The 17,081-nt window shown below is 61.1% G+C and overlaps 2 protein-coding genes across 5 annotated transcripts; one reads left to right on the top strand and one right to left on the bottom strand.

Annotated features, from left to right (window-relative positions):
* Positions 1-2,383: 2,383 nt before the first annotated feature.
* ATP5F1D (ATP synthase F1 subunit delta) lies at positions 2,384-5,006 on the bottom strand. Its single transcript, XM_079772963.1, has 4 exons — positions 4,753-5,006; positions 4,015-4,168; positions 3,027-3,115; positions 2,384-2,899 (listed from the first exon to the last, which is right to left on the bottom strand). The coding sequence occupies exons 1-4, from the start codon at positions 4,891-4,893 to the stop codon at positions 2,777-2,779; spliced, it is 507 nt and encodes a 168-aa protein (XP_079629089.1). The 5' UTR covers positions 4,894-5,006; the 3' UTR covers positions 2,384-2,776.
* Positions 5,007-7,742: 2,736 nt separating this feature from the next.
* CBARP (CACN subunit beta associated regulatory protein) lies at positions 7,743-16,552 on the top strand. Of its 4 annotated transcripts, XM_079771564.1 has the most exons (10): positions 7,743-8,018; positions 9,743-9,853; positions 9,937-10,076; positions 10,290-10,354; positions 10,699-10,843; positions 11,049-11,220; positions 11,447-11,584; positions 12,086-12,296; positions 13,734-13,917; positions 14,831-16,552. In XM_079771564.1, the coding sequence occupies exons 2-10, from the start codon at positions 9,761-9,763 to the stop codon at positions 15,882-15,884; spliced, it is 2,202 nt and encodes a 733-aa protein (XP_079627690.1). In that variant the 5' UTR covers positions 7,743-8,018; positions 9,743-9,760; the 3' UTR covers positions 15,885-16,552. The 4 variants fall into 4 exon arrangements, with proteins under 4 accessions (XP_079627690.1, XP_079627691.1, XP_079627693.1 ...); XM_079771565.1 differs by lacking the exon at positions 11,447-11,584; XM_079771567.1 differs by lacking the exons at positions 7,743-8,018; positions 9,743-9,853; positions 9,937-10,076 and adding an exon at positions 10,465-10,543 and having other exon boundaries at positions 10,095-10,354; positions 11,488-11,584.
* Positions 16,553-17,081: the final 529 nt, after the last annotated feature.

The raw sequence follows: 17,081 nt of genomic DNA, 5'->3' as shown, positions 1-17,081 counted from the left end.
CTGAGTCAGCAGCACAGTCCAGGAAAACAGGCCGAAGTCACCTGCCTGGAGTGGGGGTGCTGCGGCCGCGCATCCCTGAACAGTGACCTCAGAGGGCATTTATGGAGCGATTAACCAGCACCTGGACTGCCTTGTGCAGCCAGTCATCACACGTCGTGGCCTCGGGAGCCTGTTTCCTAGGTGGCCATGGGGTGGAATGAGAATCCTGCAGGACTCACCCTGGGGCTTGAGGTATGGGTCCCTCACTCAGACCCAGTGATGTTGTCATCATTCAATAATGCAAGTTCACTGCCCATCCTTTGGGCTGAGCATAACCCCTCTTCCCATTTCACATACTAGGAAATAGACCACACAGGCAGGAGCATGGCATGTCATTTGGTGGCTTTCTGGGGATGACCCCGATTGGTGGTGGGGCCCTATTGGTCCTCCTGACCCTTCTGCCCAGAAAGGGACCCCAAGTTCTACTCACCCAACTCTATCCGCTTTTCTGGTTTCTCCTTTTATCTGGCACGACCGTCCCCACCTCTACCCTCAGCATCCCTCCCAGGGCTGTTCCTTCAGGCTCTCACCCAATGCTCCTATGGCCTCTGCCCCACTCCCAACCCCCAAGGTCAGTCAGGACTTAGCTGGAAGGAGTTACTGGGACTGGTGTTGAGGGATGGGTAGCGGTTTGCCACAAACACAGCATGGTTCTCCAGGAAATGGAACAGCTACTGCAGAGGTCTGCAGACTAAGTGGCTGTGGGTTGTGGGAACAGGCAGAGGGGCCCAGAGTAGGGGCTCTGCTTCCAGCTTGGGAGGTGGCAGAGGAAACAGAACAGCCTGGGTGGGACCCCCAAGGGCTGGGGATGCTGCTACTGGGGTAGGCAGAACTCGGGCTGGTCCCTGACCTTGCTGAAACCACACTGGGGAGTGAAGGGTTGCTCTTGGGGGGGGGGGGGGGGAGGGAGAGGCCCTGACCTTGCTCTGCAGGTCTAACTTAAAACATGCTAATCAACTGGCTTCTCATTCCTTCCCATTTAGAGCATCCCTATATTTCAGCAATCGTCCCAGGATATAAGCACAGTTGTACCAGGGGACCCCTTTCCTGCCCCCCTCAGGTCCCAAGCCTGCCCTGTGGATGATGTCTGGATCCCTTCTGCCCCAGGTCTTGGCCCTGCCAGCACCAGCTGTTCCCCCAGGGCCCATGTCAGGCAGGGTGTGCCCCCAAGTCTCATGTCTCCCATGGGGAATGTACTATGGTGTCCCAGTTGCATCCTGCTGTCCCCCAGCTGGAGGCTGAAGTCTCTCGGGACATAAGCAGAGAGTGGGTGCTGGCACAGCATCTTGGTGATGGTCTCCCTTCTTTGGTTTTATTTATGGTGCCCAACCTGGCCATGAACTCTTAAGACCTTGTCTCTGAGCTGGAGACAAAGTGGTGCTGTACCTGGGACTCCTGGCTATCACAGCCTTCTCTAGACTGGGAGTTCCTGGGAATTAGGGGACTGCTGCTTGGGCCTCACTGGCCTGAGAGAAAGGAGACCCAGGCATGTGGGGGCATGCACGTGCATAGGTACACACACACACACACACACACACACACACACAGCGCAGGGAGATCACCTGGAGGCCCCACAAATATGGGACTCTCACCATGTCAAGCCTTGAACACAGCCATGTGACAGTCACTTGCATAGGACTGTGACACACTAGTGCACAGCCCATCCATATTGATGACCTGCCCCAGGGTGGCCTCCCTGTGACACACAGGGAGGCCCAGGCTCTTCCGAACACTCACCATCCTGGAATACCCTGCAAGCCCAGCCTGGGCTCAGGGCTGATGGGGGTGGGGCAAGAAGACCCCTGCCTCGAAGTCCTCTGTCTACCACCTGGAACCCAAGTCTGGGTCATCCCCAGGGTTACAAAATGGAGGAGATGGAGCAGCACTGTGAAGCTGTGTGCTGCCAGGGCTGCCCTTGTTCACACTCCACCCCATCTGGGGCTGTCCCAGGGCCTGGGGTGCCACAGAGATGCCAACACCAACAGAAGTCAGGCAGTCATCCATCCAGGGCCACCCACAGGCTGGTCCAGTACAAGGCGGGGCCTCCTTGGGAGTAGGCCCAGGAAGCCCACAGAGTGGAAATCACAGCCTGGAACCTGACTGGACCCTAGGTGTCTTGACTAGCAGCCCAGTCCTGACCGAAGAGCCACAACCACCCCTCCACCCATGCTGTCCCCAGAACCCTGCCTGGTGTCACTAGCTGTGTTCTCCCCCACTCCTCAGAGGCTCCCAAGGACCTTTTAGGCCACAACCCCCAAATCCCTGAAGCTGAGGCCCTCCCTAACAGAGGTATGGTATCCCAAGCCCATTGCCCTAGGCAGGAGACAAAATCAGCACACACAAGTGGAGTCCCTGGTCTTTAATGGGGTGCACACTGGGGACAAGCTGTCCAGAGGAGGCAGTAGGGAGAAGAGGTCTCTACAGCACGAGCGTGGAGGGCAGCAGGTCAGGTTGGTAGGATCTTTGGAGGTGGGAGGCAAATCCCCTAGGTGACAGTCCTCCCAAGAGCAGAGCAGGGTCTCTGAGCTCACCCCTGCCACCAGGCCTGGGCCCAGGGGGTATGCTCTGGGAGAAGTTAGCAATTTGCTGCCCGCCCCCGGTGGCCTCATTGGCAAGGATGGCTACCTCCCAGAGGGGTTGCCCCCACCCTCATACTGGACCCATGAGAGCTGGTTCCAACCCCTGTCCCACTCTGGTCTTGGTTTCCCTGCTGACACTGGCGAGGAGCACGCACCGCCTACTCCAGAGCCTTCACCAGGGCTTCGTTGGCCTCGATTCGGATTTGGATCTCAGCTCTCATGGCCTCGTCGGATGCCCCTGACAGCTCCGATTGTGCCTTCTCCAAGTTTGCCTTGGCCGCCTACAGTAGGTGGTGGTTAGTGAGGTCCAAACAGGGTCCCTGTCCTGGCACCTGCCCTTCCACCCCCAAAGCCAGAAGCCCTTAGCTCGTGCCTGCTTGGTGCCTCAGTTTCCGCTGGGACACTTACCCCCAAATCCAGCATGTCCAGCGTCACAGCCTCTTCAGCCAGTAACTGAACTGATGAATCAGCGTTCACTGTGACCGAGCCGCTGCTAACTGCGGGAGGAGAGGGGGTGAGACCGCCACATCTAGGCTTAGGGGAAACCACTAGCCCCAGGACAGTGGCCCCACCAGGGCCCTGGGATCCAGCCCGGGAAATGGGCACCTGGAGAGAACACAGGAGACCAGGGGGCCACCAGGGGCATCTGCTGGCGGCTGGGCATGGGGACACAGACCCTTCCCTTCACCCACGAGCTTCTAAGTTGAGCGGGGTCCGGTGACAGGGCTGTGTTTGAATCCTGGATGGCTGCAGCTTTGGAGACTAATGCTGGTAAAGGTCTGAGAGCCGGTTTCTTTCTGCACAAGTTTCCTCCTCAAGTCAGACCCCCTTGCCAGCACATTTTTTATTTTTGGAGAACATTTATAAAGTTGGGAACAATGAAACAAGGAAGGGCCTCGGATAGAAGAAACAGCAGGAGAGGGGCTAGGAGGGGAAATGAGGCTAGGCTGGGCTGCTGTGGCTCACTAAGGCGTCAGTGAGAAAGGGGCCTTGGGGACAGGGACAGGGTTAGGGTTAGCCCAGGACAAGCTGCCATTGCCCATTGCTCCCTGGTTGCAAGTCTCTGTGGGGTCTCTTAGAGTTTAGGAGATGCATGCCTGTGGGGGAAGAAGGGAGGGAAGGGCAAGATGGGGGCTGCTTCTGGAAGGGAGAGCACACCCAGCCAGCACCATTTCACTTCTCTTCCCAGCATCTGTCACCCTCCTTCACCCCACTACAAGCTTCTTAACCACAGCCAGTAAGAAGCTGGAAGCTGTAAAAACGCTTCTGGCTTTCTTCCTATTGTGTCCTGCGAGTGCCCACAGCACTTTTTCTCGCTATACCAACGGAATTGGGGACCGACTTGCTGCAACGTGCAGCCCTGCTCAGCCGTCCTCTGTCCTCCTGCTGGACTCACCGAAGTATTTGGAGGTGGTGCCATCCTCAGCATGGACAACAACCAGCCCTGGCCGCAGGACCTGCAGGGTGGGCACGTGGGCTGCCAGGATACCGAAGGCTCCTGTCTGCGTGGGCACATCCACCTGCCGGACGTTGGCGCCATTGAAGAAGACCTGGAGAAGACACATAAGGAATAAATAGGTCACTGCAGGCCAGTCCCACTCCACCGGGATTCAGTCTCCCAAGTAGTGAAATGGGCTGGGCAGAGCTGAGTGCCAATGGGAGACACAGAAGCAGCCAGCGCTGGGGCCGCCTTGGGTTTTGTTTTTTGGGCAGGGCCTCAGTGCCATCCTCTGTGAGAACGAAATCTAGCACCCAAGCCCTTTAGCAAAGAGCAAAGAGATGCTGTAGGATATGAGGAGGTACCTGCCAGGGAAAGGCACATAGGAGGTGCTTATCTCGGGAGAGGTGCTTGCAGCAAGGGGCAATCCCGGCTTAAAGGGCAGGTCCAGCCCTTGGGCGTCGAATTTCAGGTGGAAGGTCCGGGAGTTTGGGAGGTTGGGGGTGGCAGGATCCCAGAACACACGGTGAAAGGGCACGGGTCCGTAGTACGGAATAGGGGTCGGCGACCTGGGGGTTGGGGTCTCGGACTGCGGATACCGAATGGGGATCGGCGACCTGGGGGTTGGAGAAATCGGGTTCGGAATGGGGGTTAGGAGGTTCGTGCCGGGACCGGGGTCCGGAATGGCGTCCGCACCTGTGTGGGAGAGGCGAAGGTGAAAGACATTTGTCCCGGGGCCGCGGCGGGGGCTGGGGCGGCCGCAGCCTCGGCGTAGGCGCGAGCCTGGCGCACGAGGCGACCCAGGCCGGGGCGGCGGAGCAGCGCGGCTGGCAGCATAGCAGCGGCAGTAGGTAGAGGACGGTGGTCAGACGCGGGCGGAACGCAGACTGCCTGGAGGGCGAGGAGGACGACGCGCGGTGACGTCTGGGAGAAGGATTACTAGCCAGGGCGCACGCGCTAACTACGACTCTCGGCTGTCGAGCGCGACGTTAACTAGGACGCGCCGCTGGGTGCGCAGCATGCTGGGGGTTGTAGTTTCGTTTCGGTCCGAGCTCTCAGACTGCTGGGAGGGTGTGTGTAGGAGGGGGAGGGGGGTGCATGTGAGTGTGTGCGTGTGTGTCGCGGGGGTGGGAGACGACGGTTACAAGGTTCTGCATGCGGAGGACCAAAAGCCTGCGCGGAGGAGAAACTTAAGTTGAATTCAAGATTTAGGGAGCGCTAATTGGATGTCAGGAGCTGAGACTTAGAGAAATACCACGATTCCACTTCTGGTGTGGGGGTCGGGGGCATTTTACAGACGTTCAACGTTAGGAAAAAACAAATAATTTAAAAAATATATATATTTTTATTGATTTCAGAGAGGAAGGGAGAGGGAGAGAGAGGTAGAAACATCAGTGATAAGAGAGAATCATTGATCGGCTACCTCCTGCACGCCCCACACTGCGGATTGCGCCGGAAACCCCGGGGCATGTGCCCTTGACTGGAATCAAACCTGGGACCCTTTGGTCCACAGGCTGACGCTCTATCCACTGAGCCAGAGCAGCTAGGGCCAAACAACTTTTTTAAAGGAGCAAAGGACTGTGTGGGGCGGTGATGGATGAGTCAGGCTGAAACTGAGGCAGAAATCCCAGGAACAGCATCCTCAGGCTGAGGGTCCAGTGCGAGCCAGCGCCTGGGACGCGAGCCCGGCTTGGCTGCAATCCCCGCGAGCGCCACGAGACGGCGCCCCCGTGTCCGGAGATGCTGTCTTTGCGGCCCCGCCCGGCCGTCGCCCCCGCAAGCTGCTGACGCACTGGCGCGTGTGCGGTAGGCTGGGGGCTCCGCTGACGTCACCGCGGCCTGCGCAGCCTCGCTCGCGGCGCTGACGTCACCGCTCCGCCTCCGCGGTCACGCAGGCAGGTCGGCGAACTGGGCCGAGCTTCCCACCCCCAACCTTGGGCTCTGGGAAAACGCGGAGTCCGGGCTGAACTCGAAAGGCCTTTGCTGTGGAGCTGAGGGATACAAGACACGGATGTCACACCTGGGCCCGAGGCACCTGCTGCGGAGGCTCCCCAACCTCCGGGGTTGCATGAGTCCTAGCTTCCAGCAGGGTTCAGGCTGGCGCTGTGGCTGCGCCCCTGCCTCCCAGCATCCAGGCCAAAAAAAAACCCCTCCGGGGTCTGCGCGGGGCGGGGGTGGGGGGGAAGTGGGGCGGAGAGGGTTTGAGGGAAGGGGACGTGTGCATTGGGAAGCCCTACTCACATGTCTAGGGGTGCGGTGCGTCATGTGTGTAGCCCTACCTCTCCTGAAACCCGGGCCCCATAGGGAGGCCTCGTCTACCTAATGGGCTGCTCCTACCCATCCACTGAAAGACTTTTTAAAATCCCTATTCCAGCGTGGCCCATGGGTAAAGGCACCACCTGTAACTCAGGTCCCAAACCTGGGGTTATCCTGGCATACCCTAATAGACCCATTGACAAGGCCTGTCCGCTCAGCTTGGCCCCTGTGGCCACCGTCACTCGTTTGGATGGTCCCAGCCTCCTTCCCTAGCCTCACCATGGAGCACTTCTGCACACACACAGCCAGAGGGACCATGTTATCCCCCTACTAGGAACCACAAGATGGTTTCCCCTGCTTCCTCAAACATCTCGATCATCTGCAAACACACTTTTCCACCTCAGGACCTTCGCACATGCCATCCCTACTCACCTGGAGCCAGCTTTCCTTGGTATTGATCTACTTGGCTGCTCCTAGCTCTCCTTTTAGTGGTATCAACCTTTCATCCAGTTAATAAGCTGCTCCCTCCCGGGTACCAGCCCTGGGGACGCAGCCCTGAGTGAGCTGCTCTTGGAGCTCATCGTGTAGTGGGGGCAGGTTGAGTAGGGCCACAACACACAGGAGCTAGTAAGGTGGAGGTCCACAGCGAGAAACCAAGTGTAGCAGGGCCCAGGGGTGTCAAGTGGTGGTTGCTATGTTAGCAGACAGCCAAGAGAGAGTCATGGAGGCTTTGCTATTTGGGAAGTGTTGAAGGGGTGAGGAAGGCTTCTTGCGGCTGAGCTGGGGAAGAGGGGTCTTGCCTCGCACCTGCGAGTGCAAATGCCTGGAGGCTGAAATTGTGCATCACCGAGCAGCAGCGTGGGCTTTCCATGGAGAAGGGGTGTCGTTATGGGGTGTGGCTGGGATGGAGCCAGGACAGGGAGGACAGCAGATTGGTGGCCTAAGCATCTAGAAGGCATGATTTTCGGAGAGAGAAAAGGGGGCACAGCTTCGGGTTTGCCAGGTGTGGGGGTTCTGCAGGGTAGTTCTGATGTCACTGGCGCTGGGCAGTCCCTGGTGGCACTCAGTACAGGTTGTGTTCTATTATCTCCGCTTGTCCCAACAAAGCAGGGCGCACGGAGGGCCCCGACAGTGCTGCCCTCACACGGAAACAAAGGGAGGACAGCCGAAACCCCTGGGCTGTGTACCTTGGGGACCCCCAGACTGGGGGAAGACAAGGAGGGGGAGTCTATGCACCCCAGGATCCCGGGTTGGGGGGAGTCGTGCATCTCAGCACGCCCCCACCCCACCTTTCAAGACTCAGGGAGGGGTCGAGAAGTCGTGCTGCAGGGCGTGGGGGCGGAGATCAGCGGCCGCGGGAGAGGGCGGCTCCGCGTGGGGAGGGGGCAACCGGGAGCGCAAGCTCCGCCCCCCGCCCGCGCCGGAAGGGAAGGGGAGGCGGTGGCCAGTGCGGACAGAGCTAAACGCAGCGGCGAGCGCGGCGGGGACTGCGGGCCACGACCCGGCGGCACCCAGCGGGTGGGAGCGGGCTCGTAGCCAACGCGGTCACGTGAGCGGTCCCTCCTCTCTCGCCTGCCTCCCCCGCGCACCGGGCTCTCCATTCATAAATTCTCCTCCTGCTCCTCGGCCACCGGGCGCCGGAGCCAGCCGGGAGCGCCGCGAAGCCGCCCGCCCGCCGCCCATGGGCCGTGCGCCCCGAGACTGAGGTAGGCGCGGCGGGCCCGGGGCTGCACCGGGCGGGCGGGAGGCAGGCCGTGACCGCGGAGCCCAGAATCGCGCTGGCTCCAGGGCCCGCCCTGGCTCAGGACCACTGTCTTTTCCCCGCGAGGCCCGAGGGAGGGAGCGGAGGATCGGGGCGGGCGTGGGAGCCAACCCGCGGAGCTCTGCACCTCGCCTTCGGCGGCCTGAAGAGGGACCCTGTCCCGCGCCCTCCCCCGGCCTCAATTTCCCCCTGGGAGATCCGGCGAGGGCGCGGGCGCTTCCGCCTCCTGGCTCAGCCCGAGGTTGATCTACCTGGAGCCTCGCTCTGCCTGTCCTCCCTCGACATCCCCGCCGCCGGGGCCGGATGTGAGTGCGGGGTTCGGCGCAGAGGCCAGCGAATTCGGGGAGCCGAGGCCCGGCTGCACCTCAGGGTCTGGCCTGTGGGGGACCTCCACCCTCTGCTCCAGTTCCCGCCTACCCCCGAGAATCCACCTCTCTTCTTCCTCCGCCTCCTGCCATCTTCCCTCGTCTTGTCATGTCCATGCGTCTCTGTCCCCTCCCCCTCCAGTCTGAACTCATTTCTCAACCTACATTTATGCGCGCCTTACCCCCAAGTAGGCAGGGGAGCCGCGGCCAGACTCTGACCCCGAGCGCTGAGGACACCTGGCTTTGGTCAGCACCCTCCCCTTCTCTGGGCCTCAGTTTCTCCCGCTGTCTCGTGGGGTCAAAACCCGAAAGTGTTGGGGACGCTGGAGCCTGTGCACAGGCATTCCCTTTCCTCTGGGGAAGGACCGCGCGGGCGCCTAGCCGACTGCTGCTGGCCATCCGGCCCCAAACTCTGTTCCCTGAGATTCCAGAGTGCGTCCCCGTCCTTCCCGCAAGGAGGAGGGTCAGGTGCAATGTCTGGGCAGCCCTATTCCCGAGTGCCGGGCCCCTCCCAGGCCTCAGTTTCCCCAAGCGTAGAGACTCGCCAGCCCGCGCTGGGAGAGGCTGCTGGCGGAAGAGCCTGACCTCGGGCTGGGCACCGGCGCGCGAGGAGGCGCACAGCAGCCATTTTGCTGCCCAGGGCCGGCTGGAGTCGCCCCTGCAGGAGGCCTCCCTCTCACGCCCCGCCCCTCCCCTCCCCAGTGCTCCCTGGCAAACTCCCCCCGCCCCCCCCAGCTCAGCCTGCTCGCTCAGTCGCCATGGGAACCAAATTCTTCAGGGCTGGGAACAGATGCGCCTTTGGCCTTTTCACTCCCACTAGTGCTCCGTGGAAGGGGGACTTTACCTCCTGAGTCAGGACCCTGGAGACCCGGTGCTCAGCTCCTCCTTCCCGCTCCCCGTGGTGGATTACTTGCCCCCCTAGCCTGGGGCCAGTCTTCTGAAGCTTCAGTCTCCTGATGGGGCAGGCAGGGCCCTATAGTCTTTGCGGGTGGTGGACAAGGAGGTGGAGCTGACAGTCTCAGTTTCTCCATTCTCCCAGGATGCTTGTCCTTTCCTGGACAGGACTCCTAAGCAGTGCTACCTTGCCAATCCGACCCCACCAGCTGGGGAGGCGTTTGACCTCATCTTAAAGACTGGGAGATGGAGGTCCCTGCTGGGCACTGATCTGAGGGGGTAGGGGTTGTGTGGGATTCCCCCCACCTCTCTGTGAATCACTGCCCTGTGTGGGCTGCTGCTCTGACTCCCTGGGATGAGTGAGGGGGCAGGTACTGGGAGCTGGAGCTGAGCAGCCCCCCTCCCCTAGGGTCCTTCTCACCTCAAAATGCAGCCCACAGCCACCATGGCCATGACTGCTACCACCGCCACCACGGCCACCCTGACCACGGCGTGGGACAACACCACAGGCCGCCCCACTGTGAGTGAGGGGGTTGGGAAGGAGAGATCGACAGGTCTGGCCCACCAGAGTCCAGGTAGGACCTGACCCCTGCTACCCCACAGGCGGAGCCTGACCCCATCTTGGACAACTATATGCTGGTGGTGGTGGTGATGTCGCTCTTTGTTGGGGGAACCCTCGTGGTGCTGTCTGGTGTGTTGCTCCTGTGCAGGCGCTGCTGGGAAGTCCACCAGGGCTTCAACAGGTTTGTGCCAATCAACCTGCTGCTTTCTGGGAGACCTGGGGGGTCCTGGGGCCAGGCAAGTGCATCTGACAGCTGGCTAGTGGGGAGCAGGTGCACCATACCTGTGCAGGGACCAGGTCCCAGCAGGCGGGCTCGGTGAGCTTAGGATGCTGCCCATGAGCATGAGCCCTGCAGGGACCCTGGCCACCTTGCTCTCCTGTTGTCTTGCCCCAGAGCCACGGAGGAGGCAGAGAAGACAACCACCACCTACCTGGACACCAGCACCCACCCAGTCCAAGGTGAGGTGCTGCCCAGGCCCCACCCCTGCCCAGGCCCTGCCCCCTGTCCACTCCTCGGCCTTCCCTCTCAGGCCTCCTGACCTTCTGTGTCTGTCTGTCTCCCCCACCAGACTGGGCGAAGCTCGATTCCGACTCATCTCTGTTTCCTTAAAGCCCACGCGTAGGTGCTCACAGGCGCGTGCTGAGTGAGTGAGTGTGTGAGCGGATGAGCGAGTGCCCGCCCACCTCCCTGTCCATCCCTGGTGGTCAGTTGGGCCCCCTCGCTCCCTCCCCCTCCCGCCCACAGTCTGCCGGCACTAGGTGCGGCCCACCCGGGGCCCACCCTCTCTTGGCTCTCCTCGCAGACCCCGAATTGAGGGGGGAGGACCTCGAGGGCCTGGATGCAGAGACCGAGCGCTTCCTGTCCACCAGCTCTACCGGCCGCCGTGTGTCCTTCAACGAGGCAGCCCTGTTTGAGCAGAGCCGCAAGGCGCAGGACAAGGGCCGAAGGTAAGGGGATCAGCACCCTCAGGGCTGCAGCGTCGCCTCAATACTGAGCTGGGTGGTCATTCATGCTGTGCTCTCCCCAGACCCAGCAGGGTGGACGATGGGGCCATGGAACAGCAGATTGCAGGCTGGGGATACCTGGCCTGTGCGGGGCGGGGCTGAGCACAGGGATGGGCTGCTCTGTGATGGGTGGGTGTGCTTGGCACAGGTATACCCTGACAGAAGGGGACTTCCACCACCTGAAGAATGCTCGCCTCACCCACCTGCACCTGCCGCCCCTCAAGATCGTCACCATCCACGAGTGTGACTCCAGCGAAGCCAGTGCAGCTGCCATGCCTCACCCCTCGGTACCTCCCAAGGCCAGCCTTGCCATATTCCAGGTGAGTATGGAGGGGTTGGCAACCAGACTTGGACGTGGTGGGAGGGATTGCTACCCTCACCTGGCAGGTGGCACCTTTCCCACTCTCTGGGCCGACCCCCTTATCTCAGGACGGGGAGTGGGGCTGGCTGGATGCATAGAGGGTGGCTGGGCCCAGCACATCCCCCCACCCGCCAGTGCTCTTTGACCTGTCACTGCTTCCTCCTCCGCCCGGCTCTGTCCCACAGCCCCCGGGGAAGGCCCTCACTGGCCGCTCCGTGGGCCCCAGCTCCGCCTTGCCAGGTGACCCCTACAACCCTTCCACGGGCCCTGCTGACTTCGAGATCAGCTCCTCCTCATCCAGTGACTCCGGGGAAGGCACCTCGGTGAGGGCTCCCATGTGTCCCTTGTCTCTCCCTGTCCTGTTTCAGGACAGGTCAGCCTGTGGCCTCCCACCTCCACAGCTCTCCTTGCCCCAGCCTGGTCCCTGAATGGGCCACAGCACACAAGTGGGCTCCTGTGAACTGGGGAAGCTGCCCATGGGCATGAGCCCTGCGGGGTGGGTAGTACACAGGACACATGCACAGCCGTTTCGGACATGAGTATGCTCACACAGGCACAAGGCACTCGGGCAGCTGGGCAGGGTGTGGTCAGGACCCAACCTAAGCCCCAGGGTAAGCACTCCCAGGCATTTCTCGGACCCCCTCTGTCCAGGGCTGGGGAGGACAGAGCTGGCCAGCACCTGGCTGAGCCCCTGGGAAACTTTTGGGCAGCATCAGGTGGGAGGAGAGAGCTCCCTGCTTCCCCTTGGTACTTAGCCTGGGCTGAGTAACAGGTGGGGAACAGTGGGGAAGGGGCCGCCTGAGAGCATCCCTCTTCCCTTCCAGCTGGATGCGGCTGCCAGGAGCACCAAGCCTGGTGGGCTGGGGACCTCTGCAGGGCCCCGGGAGGCAGGCCCAGGCTCTGGGGCAGGCCCAGTCCTGCAGTTCTTCACCCGCCTGAGGCGCCATGCCAGTTTGGATGGGGCCAGCCCCTACTTCAAGGTCAAAAAATGGAAGCTGGAGCCCAGCCAGCGGGCATCAAGTCTGGACACGAGAGGTGAGCTGTGGCCCCTGGTGGGGAGTAAGGGCCGGGGACCCTGCCCCAGGCAGCCATAGAGTGGGAGGCTCAGAACCCAGGGTGGGATCTCTGCTCCTGAGTGGGGTCTCCATTTCCTGCCCCATGCTGGCCAGTAGATGCCCTGTCCAAGGTCTCAGAGTTGGTCAGGAGGGGGCCCGAGGCCAGGCACGGAGCTGCTCTGGGGCCCCAGATGGTAGTGTTTTTGGTTTTGCAGTCAGTCTGTCTACAGTGGTGGTGGGCAAGCAGCAGTAAATGGCATGGAAATGAGTGTGGCTGTGTGCCTGCCAATAAAACTTACGTACAGCCCTGGCTGGTGTTTCTCAGTGGTTAGAGCGTCAGCCTGAGACTGAAAGGTAGTGGGTTCAATTCCCTGTCAAGGGCATGTACCTGGGTTGCAGGTTCGTTCCCTGGCCCCGGTTGGGGTGCTTGCAGGAGGCAACCAATCGATGTGTCTTTCTCACACTGATGTGTATGTGTGTGTCTCTATCCCTCCCTTCCTCCCTCCCTCCCACTTTCTTTAAAATATCAATGGAAAATATATCCTCCTTGGGTGAGGAGGATTAACCAAAAAACCCAAAACTTATTTACAACAGGTAGGGGGCCCAGTTGGCCACCCCTTCAATCCTGCAGACCCAGAGGCATGTGGGGTCCTGGATATAGGGCTTCTTTACCCTCAGTCCAAGGCAGGGTTGTACAGGGCATGGGAAGGTGGGCACTGACAGCTGTAGCCAGCCCTGCTCAGAGGAACTCAGTGGGCCAGGCCAGGCCATGCATGTGCTTGCTGCCCTGTGGAGGAGGTGGGAGAGGGGACACACAGTGTCAGAGAGAGCGAAGGGACGAGGCTAGTGACAGTGCCAGCCTCCTGGTTGGGGCCTGGCTCCAGCCAACATCAGAGAGGGAGGGTGAGTTCTGGCCTAGGTGCTCCTGGCCAGGGAGGGAGGGCCTATCTTGCCACCCTGTTGGGAGCCCAGAGGCATTCTGTGATTCCTGAGGGTGACTATAGTCAAATGCAGGTGCAGAACCACCCAGAACCTATAGCTATTTGCTAGGTGGCTATCCTCCCCACCCCTGTGACTTTACCACTGAAGCTTCTTCCAGGCCTCTATGGTGGGAGGGTGGCCCATGGGCAGGGGTGAGGCTGGCAGGAGAGGGCTTCACCTCTTCCCTCATCCCCCCAACCTGTGCTTTACAATCCACTCCTTCCCACATCTGTGTTTTAGCCCAGCTGTGCCTGCCACTACGTGACCAGTTAAAATCCCCGCTGTAGCCACACCTGTCTTCCCTGGATGCTCAGGGAACTGCTGCTGCCCTGGCAAAACTCACACCTGCACAGCAGGGTGCCTTCAGACCTGGGGGTGGGGGTGGGTGCAATGCTGGGAGGGGCCCAGGCAGGCTGATGTGCCTCCCTCTGCACAGGCTCCCCCAAGCGGCACCACTTCCAGCGACAGCGAGCAGCCAGCGAGAGCATGGAGCAGGAGGAGGGGGACACCCCTCACATGGACTTCATCCAGTACATTGCCAGCACAGGCGCTGCTATGGCCTTCCCGCCCCCCTGCCCCTTTCTGGCCAGCCCCACCAGCCCGTCCCCCGCTCTCGGCAGGTATTTTTCAGTAGATAAAAGTGCTAGGGGTGCGCCTGTGGGCCCCTGCCCTACCCAGTCACCCATTGGTAGCCAAGGGAGCGCATTCCCCACCCTGTCTGCAGGGCAGACGGGCAGCCAGTTTCCTCTGGTGCCACTGCTCCTCCTGGAGGCTGCCCCGCTGGGGCCCCCTCTCCAGCAGGGACTGTGGGCTGGAGGAGGGGAGCAGGGGGAGACTGGGTAAGGGCCCAGGGGAGGGTCCCCAGGACTAAATGCCTACTCAGGCAGGGCTTCTGAGAGTTCCCAGGGGAGTTCTCAGCCTGAGGGGCCCCCTCCCACCTGCTCAGGTTCCTTCTCAAAAACTGCCCTGACCACATCTCCCATCAGGACCCCACCTCCACACACAGCCCAAGGGCAGCTATCCTGAAGCTCTGGGCCCATGTCAGTGACATGTGGAAATCCAGGGAGCAGGGTAGGGTTCCTGTACTTCCTAGTGATCCCTTCTGACTGTGTATTGTCCTCCATTTCTTATCAATCCAAGATTGTGGGAGGGTGCTAAGTGGCATAATCAGTCACCCAGAGGTAGGGGACCTCCACCTGCTTAGTCCTACCCCACTGCCCCGGAATTAAGATGTTAGGAAGAAGGTGGCTTGGAGGAAAGCATCACTCTGGGTGAGGAGCCCACCACCTGCAGTGCCCACAGGTGTTTAGGTCACATTGTATAAGACACCCTGCTTGAAAATCAGGCTCCAGGAGAGCTTAGGGTTTATCAAAAAAGCATCCCCATGCAAAGGAGACAGCATTTTAAAAAACTCAGCTTCTACAGAGCCTGGCCAAGGTGGAGAGTCCCCATCCGTGCCCGCCCTCCCTGACCGAACAGGGTGGCTGGGGAGGGCATGGGGGAGCCCTCTGACTGTTGCGCCTGGCCTTGCAGGCTAGAGGTGGAGGAGGAGGAGGCAGGCGCCGCAGGAGGAGTGAACCCCGAGCCCCCCTGGGAGCGCAGCATAGGTGGTGCGGGGCCTGACCAGCAGCAGGAATCAGACAGTGAGCGGGATGCAGGGCTGGAGCACACTCAGACCATCTACCGAGACATCTGGAGTCTCCGTGCCTCACTTGAGCTGCACGCGGCCACCGCCTCAGACCACAGCAGCAATGACCGCGACTCGGTGCGCAGCGGCGACAGCTCTGGCTCAGGGGGCACAGCGCCCGCCTTCCCACCGCCCTCACCGCCTCCCACGCTGCGGCCCTCGGACGGTGAGGTGGGAGGGCCGCGCAAGCTGCTGCAGATGGACAGTGGCTATGCCAGCATCGAGGGGCGCAGCACGGGTGACGATGGGCCTCCCAGTGGGCCCGACAAGCACTCCTTTCCTGGTGTGGGCCATACAACTACCGTGGGGGGCAGCTTTGATGGGACGCCAGCAGAGGAGTTCACCTGGCCTCGCAGCCCGCGTGCCTGGCCCCGCCGCACACCACGACGGGACTACAGTGTGGATGAGAAGACTGATGCGCTCTTCCACGAGTTCCTGCGCCACGACCCACACTTCGACGACGCCCCGCCCAGCACTGCACGCCATCGAGCTCGTGCGCACCCACACACCCACATACGCAAGCAGTGGCAGCAGCGCGGCCGGCAGCACAGTGACCCAGGTGAGCGCACTATGCCTTCTGCACCACCTGGACCCGAACCCCGCCCCACACGCGCGCCTCTACGCCGTGGGGACAGCGTCGACTGCCCGACCGACAGCCGTGCAGGTGAAGACCCAGCCGGCCCTCCAGCGCCCACCATCCCTGCCATCGAAGAGGAGCCCGGCGGCGGGTGCCCAGGATCAAGCCTGTGTGCCCAACCCTCAGGGGCACTGCTGGACAAGCTGGCAACTGGCCTCGAGGACAGACTCTTATTGCCACACCTCACCCAGCCCATTGCCGCAGCCCCCACGCTGGCCACTGCCACCGCAGCACCCACGTCCCCGGACCACAGTCCAGCCTAAGCCCCTCACCCCATTCTCCATTTCCTATTGCGTGCACAAGGCCTCTACAGCCGGTCCTACCAGCGGCGCGAGGACCCAATGCGTGTGCGCTGAGACCACGGGTTGGGTTCTAAGGCACAAGCGTACTGCCCCTGGCTCCACGCTGCCGCAGTGCGCCTGTGCACAGCTCTCTCCAGTCACTAAGCTGGGTTCCCGCGTCATTCCAAGGCACAAGCATCCTGGCTTATCTGGAGGGAGCCAGGCGTGTTCTAATCTTGTGCTCCTGAGGAACATCCGTGCGTCCTTACCCCAGTATAGCCTCTGGATGGTGGTAGGGCTTTTGTTGGAGGGATAGGTCTTGCCTGCATCCAAGAGGGACAGTGCAGCTGGACTGTGAGGCGCATGTGCAGAGCGCCCCTCCCAGGGCCAACTGAGCTTCTAGGCCTATTTGGTGTGCAGTTGCAGAGTCCATGCCAGGGTGCATGCGTCAAGCCCGCTGGAACGTGGACTTCAGGTTGCTGAGGATGGGTGAGGAGTGCACTGGCATGGCTGCCAATTCCCCAAAGCCGTTACCTCACTGGGGCGTGTGTTCCCTGAGTTCACTGCAGTCCAAGCCTCCTCCAAGCAATAACCACACCCACCGCTGCTGCTGCCCCCAGCCCTGGAAGACTCCTCCCTCTGCCCTCTGGGGGTCTGCAACTGCCCTCCGCATGTGAGTGGCCTGCCAGCCCCACAGCCACACATCCAAAGAGCCCCAAGACTCACCAGTGTTTAAGACTTACACAAAACCCAATCGGCCAAGATTTCAAGTTTCCCAAGCTTTATTTATTGCCAAAAGATGGGGCAGCTGAGCCACCCCGCCCCATCCCTCAAAGCTTCCTGCAGTCTGTGTACCATACAGTGATGGAGTTTCTTGTTGTTTTAATGGTTGATTATAAATATTTACTGCATACTCTTGCTCGCTCTGGGTTTTCTCTGGGAATCTAGGTTCAGAGGCCTTGGGGGGAAAGGGCCAGGGTCCTGCAGTCACACTTGGCCCCAGCACTGCAGGAGCTGAGCCAAAGGGTGTGTTGAGCTTTGGAGAGCACAGAGGGCCAGTGTGGTCAAAGGCAGGCCCCCGGGGAGGCCCACAGGCTGCCAGCAAGACCTGAAGACGGAGGCCAGCCCATGCACTCTAGGGTCCATAGAGGGGCCCAGGTACAGACTCAAGATAACCCA

Source organism: Cnephaeus nilssonii, assembly GCF_951640355.1.
Source record: "Cnephaeus nilssonii genome assembly, chromosome: 5".
In the NCBI taxonomy this organism is placed as follows: domain Eukaryota; kingdom Metazoa; phylum Chordata; class Mammalia; order Chiroptera; family Vespertilionidae; genus Cnephaeus; species Cnephaeus nilssonii.
This window is presented reverse-complemented; position numbering and strand designations above follow the sequence as displayed.